This window comes from Colletotrichum abscissum (assembly GCF_030869225.1).
Source record: "Colletotrichum abscissum strain IMI 504890 chromosome Unknown Scaffold_16.1, whole genome shotgun sequence".
Lineage (NCBI taxonomy): Eukaryota > Fungi > Ascomycota > Sordariomycetes > Glomerellales > Glomerellaceae > Colletotrichum > Colletotrichum abscissum.
Window position 1 is genome coordinate 932,271 of NW_026850054.1, and position 13,978 is coordinate 946,248.

Below are 13,978 nucleotides of genomic sequence, written 5' to 3' on the forward strand. Positions count from 1 at the left end.
CCCCAATCGCCTAGCCAATTCCCACCATGGAACGTGATGAGACCCATCACGACGACTCCCGTCCTACTACTGCCCGTCGGGTTGACGACGACGGTGATGATGACACATCGCGGCTCAATCATTCAGGAAGCGCTACTGTTGACGAGTCGCAAAACACGCCGACCAAACCCCCTCCTGACGAACAACCTCACAACAACGAACTAGGTCGCCGTACCCCGTCCAGCTCCCGTACCAATATCGAACATCAAAACGAATCTATGCTCCCTCCACCGCGACCCCAGACCTCCGCCGTACCGGACACCAGCTTTGTCGAGGGCCCTACCTTTGACGACTCCTACCATGGCGATTCTTTGGCTGAATCAGCTGTTCGCGCACATCTCCAGGACGTTGAATCAAGCTTCGTCTCTCGTGTATCCCCGATCCCCACAATAACCCACGAGGGCACCGACGACACTTACCTCTTCGATGGCGCGGCCGCTTCTTCGAGATCCCCTGCCCCAGCCAGACAACCCCCTGCGAGCCCCAGCCCCAGTCCAAGGCCGAGATTCGATGCGACCCCTGAGGAAGACTCGGCCATCCACAACCTTCCCGAACTGCGACCGCAAGACTCGGCCTCTGCCGACGTCTCCAATACAACTTCTGCCCTGGAAACTATGTCCTCCTCGCCCGCCGCCGCCGCCGCCGCGCGAACAATTTCCAGGGCCCTTTCCAGCGCCAGCAATCGGACCGACAAGCAATCGGAGGAACCCGCTCCGGCTGACGACACCGAGGATGAACAATCTCTATCTCGTGCGGAATCTGCTGCCGAATCTGTGTCAACGACTCTCCGAAGCAAGCGCTCCGACGGCAGCCTTCAAGGTGGCTCTGTGGATGCCGGCAGTACACCTGGTCATTCTCTCCGCTACGGCACGCGGCCAAAGTATCTGCGTAGCCGGGGCGCCAGCCAGCGATCCTCCGTCTCCTCTTTCATCACCAACCCCGATACCCACGATGAACTTGAGAGCGAAGGCACTGCGAATCTTGGCGCCGATTTCGCCCTGCAATCTGGAGGTGCAGCTGGCACGCTGAGCTTACCCCGCAGTCTCAGCAGCATCCTGTCGCGCTCCGTGAGCATCGGCAGCATGGCCTCGGGTTTGGACGAGCCCGAATCGCTACCTAGTCAGCTTGAGACACTTGAAGAGGACGACAACCGGTTCTCGCCACGCCGATCAGCCCGAAACGAAGATCTCCTGGCTACCCCGAAACCCTCCAAGGAGAATCTAACTGCGCCCACCGATACTGTCATCGCCCGGCATGTTAGAAATGTGCAGGTCCCTGAGTCGTTGGCCATGGAGTACAGGACTAAGAGTGGCTTTGTGACGCCCCGCAAGCCCTCAGACATGCCGCTTGGCGCCTCCACGAGGTCGGGTAAGAACCTGACACTCAAGGAGCAGAGCAGCACCATTGAGCGTCTGTCCAAAGAGAACTTTGACCTCAAGCTGAAGGTCATGTTCCTCAGCGATCGCCTTGACAAGCTATCCGAAGAGGGTGTTAAGGAGATGATCTCGGAAAACGTGGAACTCAAGACGAGCCTCGCCGTCATCCAGCGTGATAACAAGGCCTTGCGAAGGCGGGTCAAGGAGTTGGAGAAGCAGTTGAAAGACGACCAGGACCGCCCCGGAACAGCAAAGAGTGGTGGATCGTCTAATGACACCTCCTCCAACCTGGATGCTCAGGAACGTGAGGAGGAGTTGACATACCTGCGCGAGCGCGTCGAAGAATACATCACTGAGATTGAGAGGCTTCGGAACGATAACATGTCAAAGGAGGCAGAAAAGCGTAAGCTCAGTGAGGTGGTCAGGTCGCTAGGCGAGAGAACCAGCGGCAATCTTGGCAGTCAGGAAGAGGCCGACGTATGGAAGGACCTTCTCGAGCAGGAGACGGCTCGACGCGAGCAGTCCGACGAGGACAACCGTAAGCTGCGTGACGAGATCTTCCGCATGAAACAGGAAGCCAGTGGCGGCCACGGTGGCATGCACCACACCACCAACATTTACAACATCACCAAGAAGCACAGACAAGTCTCTCCAAGTCGCCCCGTGTCTGGTCTATCCGGTGATCTTGAAACGAATGGTGGCTTTAGTGCGGCAAGTACGTTGGTGGATGAACTCAGGAGAGAAAGTGAGCAACTACGACACGAAAACGCCGAGCTGAGGCGCGAGGTAGGAGCGCAGACATCCATGCTCACGTCGAGGAACCGTGAAAAGGAGCGATTATATCAGGAGATTGAGGATCTGAAGATGGCGCAGCGGCGAGGAGGACCGGCACCATCCACGGTGGACTCCCTGCTCGAGCGTTCGGCATCTCGCGCCGGCGCCCACCACCGGTCGATGTCAAGAGTCAGCGCCAGTAGGACGCAAATGACAGAGATCGATGAGCTGGAGCGCGAAGAGTTGGAGAACAAACTCGCCGAAACGCGCGACAAGATTAGCGAGATCAAATTACAGAACCAAGAGCTTCAACGGGAGCTCGAGGGATGCATGGCAGACTTTGAGACAGCAGTCGAAGGTAAGGGCCAAGCTGAGGAAATCGCTGCCACACTCCAGGAAGATCTCGACAATGCCATGAACGACCTCGTGGCTTTGCAGGCCGAGAGGGACGAAGCGCTCAGGGAGCAGGCGGATATGGAGACGGAATTCGAATCGTTGCGGAAAGAAGCCCAGGAAGAAATTGATGCTTTGGAGGGCGAGGCCGACCAACGAAACGACGAGATACAAAGGCTGCAGTTTGAGCTCAATGACCGCACAGAAAACTTCGATGCCCTGCAGGAGGAAATGCGCAAGATGAGCGAAGCGCTACTGGGATTGGAGGACGAGACAGCAGCCAAGATTGGCAGGATCAAGCAACTAGAGCAAGAACTCGCAGAAGCCAACAAGGAGTCAGAGGAGCTCGAATCCAAGCTGCTCGAGTCCAACGACAAGGCTCAGCGGCTCAGCGTACAACAAGAATCCAGCCAGGGCGAAATTGCTTTCTTGCGTGAGGAGCAGGAAGGCGACAAGATCCGCATCGGCGATCTCGAGGCGGCTCTCGCTAATACCGAGCAGAGCTTGCGCGACGAACGCGACAGGATCAAGGAGCTAGAGCAGCGTCTTGTTACTGAGCGTCGCCAACACGAGATGGTTTCCAATCAGGAGAAGGAAGAGGTGACGCAGTTCGTCAACGAGCTCAACCGCGAGATGTCGGCGGCCAAAGACGAAGCCCGGAGGTTGCGTAAGAGTCTCACCTCTCGCGAAGTTGAGGCGACCGAATGGAAGGAGCGGCTCATGGAGTTGGAGAACAATCTTAGAGAGGCACTGGGCGATCTTAACGGGACACGATCCAGCCTTCTCAAGGTAGGCTAGGCAACAAGCCCCAGAAGAGACACAGGCACTAACAGACATAGTCGATTGCAAAACTTCAGCGCGAGTTGGAGAACACCGTTCGCGAGCTGGACACCACCAAGGCATCGCTCGTCGAGAAGGATCGTATCATCAAGCAACGCGACGCTTTGCTTGAGTCTCACGGCCTGGAGTCTCGCAAACTTGGGGGAGAGCTCGAAAAGGAGAGACAGGCGCACCGGACGACGAAGAACCAGTTCGAGACATTTCAGAAGACACACTTGCATGTGTCGAGAACTGTTAGCACACAGGACCTACGCATCTCGGAGCTCGAATCCTCGCGGACCCAGGACAAGAAGAAGATTTCGCATCTCGAAGCGACGTTCCGAGACCAGCTCACTGAGCGCAACAACTTGCTGCTTGTACTGTGGACCCGACTTTCGGCCCTTTGTGGCACTGACTGGGCGCACGACAATAGTCTCATCAATGGGCGTGCGCTGCCTTCTCTGGAGGCTGTGGCTACTATGCTGCCCGGCTTCAGCAAAAACTTGCTGGGCGCTATCAAGATGATCGAAACCATGGTTGGTGGGTTCTCGTCTCGCGTCAAGGGCGTGGAACGGGACTTATGGCGCGAGTATCAGAGCCTCGAGAACAACCTCGAGATCCGGACTAAGAAGCTGGAGCGGCTGGAGACGATTGTACGCAACAGCATAGCATCGGGATCCCTCGGGTCCTATGAGCAGGCTAGGATGGAGCGCCTCGAGGACGCCTACCGCCAACTCAAGGTTGAGAACGCAACACTACGAACCGCTCAGGACGTCAGGAGTCGGGCTGCCTATTCAGCAACCAACGACCCCAGCGCGGTTATCACTGAGCCCGGCAGTGGAAGCCCGTCGCCGTCCATTCCCACAGGACCGAGAGAGCGAGAGAGGAAGCCTCGCAAGGGCGAGAGAACGTCGACGATGACACGGAGCGTTTCCAGCCATACGGTGACGACGCCTGGGTCAACCAATCACAACCCTTTTGAAGCCACGTTGGCGGAGAGGGACCCAGCAGACAACCGGTGGATTTTCAAGCTCCGCGACCTCGAGAACAAGCTCAAGGCTGAGCGCGAAGGCCGCTCGCAGGACCGTAATGCGGCAAGACAGCGGCTGGGCGGACTCGAAACAGAAAACCGTGATTTAAGGACGGAGGTGAACCGCATACGCAGGGCCAACGGACAGTTGGGGGACAGCTGAAAAAGTAGAGTTGGCTGGGATTGCGTTGCGGAGGTTTCATTTGTATTCGCTCAACCTCTTGTACCAACAGCAGAGCCGGAATGTGTGGCTCAACGTCTCTTTTGTTTTTGTATTTCCGTTCTTCTCAGCATTTGTAATTTCAGCGGCGAACGGCCTTTGCTAGGGATCTGGAGGAGTTTTGCGGACAGGCCGCCTTTTGGGTACAACAGTCTAATACCGAAGCCTCTCTGTCTGGCGTTGTTTGTCAGCCTTGCCTTACAGAACACCATCATGTCATCTACATTACATCGCGCCTAGTTATAAGGTGTTGTGTGGCTGAGGGTCTGATTAAAAAACTGCAAAAAGATAAAGATCTCGAAGAAGAGTTCAACAGAGGCCAATGTTTGGCTTCTTGTGTGTGTCGGGGCTGCGGCTTCGGACTCGCCATGTAGCGTGGGGCTCCTCCGACTCTCCGCCCCAGTCCCGCACTGTTTGCGGGGTTCCCTCCGCCTTCACTTGCAAGTCTAGCCACCCACCTTAGCTTACTGGATGCGATTTCGAACTCCCGTTGGTCACGCGCAGAGAGCACAACGGGACGATGCATGTCATTCTGCACCTCCAAGACGGACTGGAGCGGGGCAGAGCGGGGCTCCCCATTGGTCTTGCTCGTTATAGATGTCCGCCTCGAACGCGGGGGATCCGGGGTGTGGTCGATGGATGGGAATGCAAGCTAATTACACGGTCTTTTTCTCGATTTATTAACTTGGTCTTGCGGCGTTGCCAAGTTCAGAAGGCCGACCACGTCGAGGTCGATACCACGACATGAGTGATGGCATTGGGCCTCCTCATCTGGTATAAGAGGCCAATCGGACCTGCTTTTGCTGATAATTCTCGAAGGCATCATCATCGGCGAGGTTGACGGGATTAATGTTTGACGAACAACACATTGACCCAAGTTTTAAGTGAGAGCACTTCTAGTTTTCTATACTTACATCATCTCTCAAACTGGGCAACTTCACCATACGAGATTCGCTACCTTGGTTCTTGCAAACTCATAAAGACCCCAATTCGAGACTCGTCCGGAAGAAGCCACTACGTCTACATCATCAACAGACCACCAAGATGTTCCGTCTCCACAGGCTGTCCCGGGGTCGGACACGCACCCCTCTCCGCCTTCCATCATCACAAATCCGAACAGTCATGATGGGCGCCGCAGCGCCAAAAAAGGAAGGCGATATCTCTTCCGTCTTCGTCTCTCTTTCGGGCGCCGCCCGTGAACCGCTCCCGGACCGCTTCCGTGTGCTTAAAGAGGACCTCATCGCGGGTCACGAGGATGCCGTCGCTGCGTCCTGGAACCGGCTCCTGCGTGCTTTGCGGGAGGAGAATCAAGTTATCCGGGAAAAGGGACCCGCCATCATCCCGAGCGTTGAATTCAAAGACCTGGAGGGCGATATTGAGAGGCTAAAGGGTGATATTCGCAAGCGTGGTGCCGCTGTCGTTCGTGGTGTCGTTGATGAGAAGGAGGCTAGAGGATACAAAGAGGAGGTTGAGGAATATGTCAGGAAGAACCCATCCACAAAAGGTAGGCTATCCACGCCTATGTCTATTTTCCCTGCAAATGATTTCATAACTGACCAACTCCTCATAAAAAAAAGCTTTCCCTGCAGACAACCCTCAAGTCTACGAGCTCTACTGGTCTCACCCGCAGATCAAAGCCCGCTCGCATCCCAATATGCTCAAAGTCCAGTCGACCCTCATGAGCTCCCTCTGGAACAAGTCCCCCTCGGCCGCCATCTCTCTGCAACCCCTGACCTACGCCGACCGCCTTCGCATCCGTCAGCCCGGCGACGCAACGTTCGCCCTCGGCCCACACATTGACGGCGGGTCTGTGGAGAGATGGGAACGCGAAGGGTACGGCAAGGCCGGGACCTACGATGCCGTCTTCCGAGGCGAATGGGAGAAGTACGACCCGTGGGACGTCAGCGCCCGCGTCGAAGCTGTGCAAGACTTGTACAATGGTGCCGGCGCATGTAGCATGTTCCGCATGTTCCAGGGCTGGCTGAGCCTGAGCAACTGTGGACCGAGGGAGGGGACCTTGTTGGTGAACCCGTTGGTGAAGCTCTCGACCGCCTACTTTCTCCTCCGGCCGTTTTTCCAGCCGCGCAAGGAAGTATCTGAGAGTGGCAGCGGGGTCGCCGCGGGAGAAGGCGAGGAGTTCTTGCGAGAGGAGAACTGGGCGTTTACGGGCGGCGAGGCAATGAGTAGCGAGCTACAAGGGGCAACACCGGGACACGGACAGGAGCTCAGTGAGGCGCTGCATCCGCATCTGCAACTTGATGGGACAATGGTTCATATCCCGCGCATCAAGCCTGGGGACTTTGTCGTTTGGCATGCGGACCAGATCCACGCCGTCGATAAGGTTCACCAGGGACAGGGAGACTCGAGTGTCATGTACATCCCTGTGTGTCCGGCGACGGATTTGAATGTCGGATACTTGGCGAGGCAGAGGGAGGCGTTTCTTGAAGGGCTGCCAGGGCCGGATTTCCCCGGCGGAAAGGGGGAGAGCGAACACGTGGGGCGGCCTGGAGAGGATGCCATCGAGGGGGTGGAGGCGAGGCGGGCGATGGGATTGGAAAAATTGGTCGGCGCTGGAGATGGGCATGGAGAGAGGGATTTGATCCAGAGGGCGAACAAAGTTCTGGGGGTTTGAAAACCAAAAGAAAAGGGGTATCTGATTTGGTAGAGGTCTTGGCTCAAGCATCAAGCTAATGGGAAGAAGTGAGCATACATGTTTGACCTATCACTTGAGCCGCCGCACACGAAGATGATGCTTCTTGTCTTTTCCCTAGACCTACCTATATGTCGTTTTTCTTCTTTTTCCTCCTCAGTATGAAGCCATAGTAATCAAACGCACTCTCCCCGCCAGAGAGGACATCCATGTCCATGTCCCAAAGATTATCGGCATTTAACAGCGGCCGCATGAAGTGAGGCTGTCTGTAAGTGATGTACAGAAACACCCCGTCGTCCTTGAGGGCTCGGTGGACCTCGCCGAGGTACTTGGCCGTGTTCTCACGAACGTCGACTGGAGGCGACCACGGACTCCCATGGATCATGGCGTCGAGGGTGCTCTTATCAAAAGCGATGTCGACAGACGCAGTCGGCGCGGCACCGGGCATGTCGCGGACGTCGGCCCATTTCCACTCGATGCCGGCCAAGTCAGCGTGTCGTTGTCTCATGAGGTCGACGACGACGGTGGAAAAGTCTAGGCAGAGCTGGTTCTTGTAACCGCGTGCCGAAAGGTCGGCGGGGATGGTCTGTGGTGGAAATGGTGAGTGGTGGATCTGGGCCAGAGGTCAAACGTGTGTGAGTGTTGAGTGACGAAGAAGTAAAGGTGGCAGCCAGGGTGAAACGTGAGGAAGTGTTAAACAGGGCGAGAAAGCAAAGTGACTTTGGTGGCGAGGGGCACAAGATACATACACTATCCCCGGATCCGAGGTGCATAATACGCGGGGAGGTGTCAGGGCGACGCTGGGAAAAGAGATGCTTCTCAAAGAACGGGTCGAGGGCTTCGAATGTGCGGAACCATTCGTGGGTCGGATGCGAGCCATCCGACTTGGTATAACGCTGATTCCAAAACTCGGGGGTGGCCAGAGCCTCAGCCTCCCTTAGTTCTGCCATACCTACGGTACCAGATGTTACGGAAAACCGAAAGATGATAAGATTGTATCACAGTAATCGGTGATGTGAGTTGACGGCGGTGAAGGAGACATATACAAGGTGTCGGAACGAGATGAGATGGCAGGTGTACCGTGAAAACCGCCGTTCAAACTTGCGCTAGCCCGTGCACTTGACACGTTAAGCCTCTCTCAGTACAAAAACTCACTAATCTCCGCCACATTTTCAGATCTTAATTCTCAATAGAGGCACGTATTAGCCAGAAGGTAAGTAAGACAACGGGAGCACGGGCTAGCGCAAGTTTGAACGGCGTGAGTTTCTACGGTATGCGTATGCAAGATAGTAAGGGTGTCAATGAAAGTAAGAGCGACTGGTGGTGTAAGTGAGGCCTGGGTGAGATGAAACAAGACACCAGACGAGTGAGCGAGAAGATGAGAGCTGGTCGCGTCGTCGAGGGGCCGAAAAAGATTGCGGCCCCGCGACGAGATGAGCGATGGTGGGGGCGGGGCACTGGCAAGCTCGAATTGAGGATTCTCATTGGTGAACGGCCACCTTAGCTAATCAGCACACATGTCCTTCGCCATGGAAATGGAAATGAGGGGTTCACTCGACTCAAAAAACATAGCAAAGGTATGGTAGATGAAGCTCAAGCTCATCAATTTCATCAAATAATGATTGCACATGTGACGTGTTAAAGTGAAATAATGCTCATAAAGCTCGTTCAATTCATCAACTTTTTTTGTTTACCCAAGACATGCCCATTCCCAGCCCGATTCCAGAGTACCTTGAACACCATCTTGTGGCAATTCAATCATGTTTCCCTCACCTCATCATTGCCGGATTCTTCTACATCCAGCCCTCCGAACTCATCGAGTGGGACACCATTGCGCCTTACTGTTGCTGCGTGATAGGAGCCGAAAAGGGAGTGAGGTAGTCGCCCTTGCCGATCTGAACGCCCTTGGCGCGGAGGATGCCGTAGGCCGTGGAAATGTGGAAGAAGAAGTTGGGCATTCCGTAGGCGACGAGGTAGTCGCGGGCCTTGATCTGCACCTCGCCCTTGCCGGAGCCGAGTCCAAGGGGCACGAGGGCATCGGTGCGAGCCTCGAATGTCTTGGGGTCGGCGGCCTTGACGATGGTAATGGTGTGCTCGACGCGCTGGCGCAGGTCGTCGAGGCTGGCAAACTCCCTGCCCAGGGCCTCGGGCTCGGTGCCCTGAACGCGGGCGACGATCTTGATGGCGCAGTCGGCCGCGACGAAGAACTGGAAGCTGAAGGGCAGCATGTCATCCGCCAGCTTCCAGTCGAGAATCTCCTTGGCGTCAATGGACTTTTCCTTGGCGTACTCCTCGGCCTTGGTGATGATGTTAAGGAGCGAGTTGAGACCCGCAAGGAGGAGGGGGACGGAGGCGTCGTACAGAGTGTAGGCCATGTTTGCGGTTGTTGGTGGATGAATGTTGATGTTGACGATTGGTAAAGGGCTGCGTTTATGGTGCTTCAAGACTTGCAAGAATGTCAATAGATCTGTGAGGGGCCAGAAGCTTTATATGTCCTCAGCAAGCCATCCACTTGACAGCAGAACGCAGTCCCACGAAAGAGCGGTGGAAGCATGAAGCGTTTGGAGCTGATCCAAAGCCCCTGACCTGGTGCAGGTAGCTGGTGATCGGGCGTTTCTGTCCAGTTCGACGGGCGGGTCTGCTTGACTAATGCGTCGGTGCGGGTTGGAGTGTTGTAGTACCGGGGAACTCAACACAGCAACCGTCATGCTCACATACCAATCTCACTCTGCAGCCCTCGTATAATGCTATTGAAACTCTGGCCCATCTGCGGCCCCTTGCGTTTGTGCGTGGGCACTCGCGCGGCCCATGCCGGGGCTTGTTTCTCAGTCTTCCACCTGATAGGCAAAGTTAGCTGATGACCTGCCCCCCATCGTGAGTGGTGAACGACTTACAAGGCCGGTCTTTACCACAGTATCCGGATACCCAGGCCGAGGGGTGCTACCTTGCTTCGGAACTCGGGCCAGAGAAGTGCCATAGCGAACAGCGCAGAAAGGGCGGCGGGGCCCAGAAACGGAGCGCCCGCTGACAAATGCCTCTTCCTCGTCTCACTTTGTCAGGCTTCCCTCACCCATCCTCCGCAGTACGAAGCCCGAGTCGCGGCAGCGGGCTGCGGGGGCCGAGTGGGAGAGCCACTGGCATTCCCGTCCTTGTGCATGTGCCTCGGGGCTAGTTGCATCCGAGCTGTTGCAGATCCTTGGTTCTAGTGGCACTGAGAGTCGATGCTTAGAAATCCAAACGGTCGCAGCCTGGTAGGACAGTATCCATCAAGGTGAAAGGATTCCAGTCGACTAGATATGTTCAGTAAAGGAATGAAAAGACCGATGTAGAGATACACTTCAAGATATGGGACATACAATTACTTCACGAGCCTCAGATGGCAGATCTGATATTAATCAAGACAAGAACCAATCGGGACTTGGATGTAGACAGCGGCCCCAGAAGCTTAAATGGACGAAGACACCTCGCACTCTGCAAATGAAGAGATGGGTTCGACATTCGTCATAAGGCTATGCTATGGCGTGCTTATCAAAGAGAAGCACTCAAATCTTGTAAAGCCATCATAAAATCATGCGCGTGTGTATGTGAGTGTGTCTGTGTGGATCAACCAGGCGGGAACTCTAAAGGTAGCCTATTCCCGGCAGAACCATGACACTCTTACGCTAGACCAGCAGTCAGATCCAGATTCAGTAGTGAAGACTACCGGCCGCTGAGCAGGACAACGTTGAACATATCTTCGAACCCGACCGAGTTGACTTGCCTTGCTTGATAATCAGTTTCGAAAAGGCCTTACGCAAGCATTCCAAGCGGGCTAACTCTTCCCCGCCACGTCCGGCCCGGCCCGGCCCAAACGAAGCCAGGAACACAAACTAAAAGATGTGTTGTCACATTGTGTTATGTTTTCTCTGCAGTCCTGGCGAAACACAACGACGAGTTTTGCAAAGGAAAGACCAATCATTCACTTCACTTCATTTTTCCCTGTCATTCCTTACTTTGTCCTTCTCGCCCGGGCTTGATGCTCTTCGTCGATGTGCTCCACAGCTTGAGGTCAAGCAGTCAATCTCATTGCAATAAGGTCGCCTCTGGACTAGATGATTTTACCAAATGTCTAGCGTGACGGTCAAACAGGCCCCCCCAAATGCATTTCGAGCAGGAGTCATGGGCGCTGCAAGCGTTGATCCAGCGTGTTTTTGTTTTCCTTTTTACTTTTCGTCGGCAGATTCCAACTTCAACCTTCACATAACTACTACTTTCAAAGATGTTTCTGCTCAGTCTCCCACTCCCGTTCCCAAATTTCGTCAACAATATCACCGCTGCCTTTGACACACTTCCAGTGCCCCATTCCGTACTCTTTCGGCGCTACTCGACAACCTCTCCCACCTCCACCCACAATCAAGTTTCCAGGTCTATACTTCTCGTCGCGCTCCATCCGTCGGATCACGCTTCCATGAATTCTGACTTTGTCCGGAACGTCCCGGACCTCTCCCCTTGGTAGTGGCCACCTGATTGGTTTCCAACTGCCATCTGGCCTAAGATCGAGTCTTCTAAAGGGGAGATACTCCATCACCCGCCACATGAAGACACTGGCACGATGCATGCCACATTTGAAGTCAAGCGAGTCGTGTATCTTGGCTTCGTGGGCTGTCTGCATCATCACGTTGAATGACAAGGCCGTGCAGGTGTGCGTTGATGTGCCCGAGTTTGCCGCGTTTTCTGTCGCGGAAGCGGTGGGCGATGGGGGCTGGAAGTCGATAGTAGGGGAAGGCGCATCGACGTGAATTTCCGGGACTGCGATGGCTCCGTTCGGCATAGTAGCCGTCGACTGTCTTGCAGTTCGCGTGTCTTCTCCGGCTACTGATTCAACACAGCCGAGGTACTCGAGCTGGTCGAGATCAAATGTCAACCCTGCTCGCATGGCTTCTCTCACCATCCACACGAGGGGTATGTGACTGGCATTCTTTTGGCCAGGAACGGCGTCCCATCCTCCGCCTATATCGCCATGCCCTCCGGAGAACCATACCTCATCAACGTCCTGGTCAGCTTCGTCGTCATCCGAGTCGTAGGTGAGATCTTCCATGGGTGGCTTGGAGTTGATAGACGAGGCATCGTGATCCGTATACGCGTTGCCTGTTCGTTCGGTTGCCCTAGATCTGGACCTGGAGCGACTACGGAAAGGAGCCGGATGGTCTGCATCTTCCTCTTGTGGATGCACTCGGCGCCTACCACGGTCTTCTTTCGCCACAGCGTCGTCAGGTGCAAGTGTTGATCGCCGACCTGGACGATACTTTTCTTGGAACTCCTGCACTTTTTCGTTCAAAGGGTGATGGTGCTCCATCAAGCGCTTGGCTGCAGTTCTCCTCCGAGACTTCTTGGGCTCTTGATAAATGAGATCTTGGCGAAATTTGGCACGTCGTTCATCAATACTGACAGCATGCCTGATGACTTTCGCAGAGCTTCGCGCAGTGTACGGGAACTTGCTCCGCTGCATCCATGCCGTTTCGAAGCGCGGCACGCTGTTCACGGTGTCGAACAATCCCAAAAAGCGGATTCGTCTTATCGGTCGCGAGAATGTTTCTCTGAAGCCTTTGAGAAACTCATACATCTTCTCTCTGTCTTCTTTGCCCTCCGGTGTTGAGTTCGTTCTTCTGCATTGCCATTGTGAGAATGAGTTCCACGCGAAAGCGACCATTTCCTCGTTGCCATGGGCAAGTAGACCAACAAAGTCCAACATCTCAGCCAGGAACCTAGCAACATAGGCACCTCGAGAGAAGCCAAACATGTAAATGTCGTCTCCTGGCGAGTAGTACCTCATCAAGAATCTGTAGCCGCCCACAACGTGCTGGTCAAATGACGAGCCGACTGCAGAGTCCTTGGCCATCTGGTACCAGGACTTGCATTTGGCTCTGAAACCATTGTGCGTTAAATTTTCTGAGACAACATATGTCCCTATGCCGGCTGTAGGAATACGTATCCTTAGTGACATGAAGTGTAAATGCAAAGGTGGCAGCACTCACGTTGATAGTAGTGGTCTATAACCTCTGTCAGCCTCGCCATCCCGAAGACGATTAAATGAATGATGTTCAAATCTCACATTGATCATTTGCGTTGCTGTCGAGCATGCGGAAAATTTTGAGAATATTGCTGTCGCTGTCATCTCCACGAAACTTATTACCGGTACCGTCGAAGCATAGGATCAACTTTCTACGGCCACCACCGTGCGAGCCTCCCCTACAAGTTCCGTTGGCACATTGGCCACTTATATCTGGTTGATGTCGACTGTTCCTTGAGGGATCGCGCAAGTAAGCCTGCATTGTTAGATAGGGAGAAAAAAACGCAAGATGAAGGAAGACTTTGTCCGAAACGTAACGAGAGTCTAATGCTCCTGGTAGGTGTTGGATCAAGGTTGTCCTTAGTGTTGGCGAATATCAAATGTCATATACAACCATCTATGCCACAGAAACCTTGGCACGACGACTAAGATTGAGACATTTTGTAGCCCGTTACGTATGGACTGAATGACAATGTTTACCCAGGAAATCTGTCTGTTTCTGACTAACGACCAGCGTGAGGTGCAAGCGGATGATTCGGACCTGATCTGCGTAACCAAGCCGAACTTGGAACTCTGTTCCACTCACGCGGCTAGACAACATGCCGAATTAGTAGATTGGTATGCCGAT

The 13,978-nt window shown here is 54.5% G+C and overlaps 4 protein-coding genes across 4 annotated transcripts; 2 read left to right on the forward strand and 2 right to left on the reverse strand.

Moving 5' to 3' along the window:
* Window positions 1-26: 26 nt before the first annotated feature.
* Window positions 27-4,594, forward strand: CABS01_07640 (microtubule associated protein; the record flags this gene model as incomplete). The annotated part of the gene is made up of 2 exons (XM_060541002.1): window positions 27-3,371; window positions 3,422-4,594. The coding sequence occupies 2 exons, from the start codon at window positions 27-29 to the stop codon at window positions 4,592-4,594; spliced, it is 4,518 nt and encodes a 1,505-aa protein (XP_060403170.1).
* A 1,101-nt stretch (window positions 4,595-5,695) lies between these two features.
* CABS01_07641 (uncharacterized protein) lies at window positions 5,696-7,283 on the forward strand (the record flags this gene model as incomplete). Its single annotated transcript, XM_060541003.1, has 2 exons — window positions 5,696-6,155; window positions 6,229-7,283. The coding sequence occupies 2 exons, from the start codon at window positions 5,696-5,698 to the stop codon at window positions 7,281-7,283; spliced, it is 1,515 nt and encodes a 504-aa protein (XP_060403171.1).
* Window positions 7,284-7,428: 145 nt separating this feature from the next.
* CABS01_07642 (uncharacterized protein) lies at window positions 7,429-9,676 on the reverse strand (the record flags this gene model as incomplete). The annotated part of the gene is made up of 4 exons (XM_060541004.1): window positions 7,429-7,914; window positions 8,051-8,253; window positions 8,457-8,479; window positions 9,144-9,676. The coding sequence occupies 4 exons, from the start codon at window positions 9,674-9,676 to the stop codon at window positions 7,429-7,431; spliced, it is 1,245 nt and encodes a 414-aa protein (XP_060403172.1).
* Window positions 9,677-11,553: 1,877 nt separating this feature from the next.
* CABS01_07643 (uncharacterized protein) lies at window positions 11,554-13,612 on the reverse strand (the record flags this gene model as incomplete). The annotated part of the gene is made up of 3 exons (XM_060541005.1): window positions 11,554-13,256; window positions 13,316-13,330; window positions 13,393-13,612. 3 exons carry the CDS (start codon window positions 13,610-13,612, stop codon window positions 11,554-11,556), a joined length of 1,938 nt encoding a protein of 645 aa, XP_060403173.1.
* Window positions 13,613-13,978: the final 366 nt, after the last annotated feature.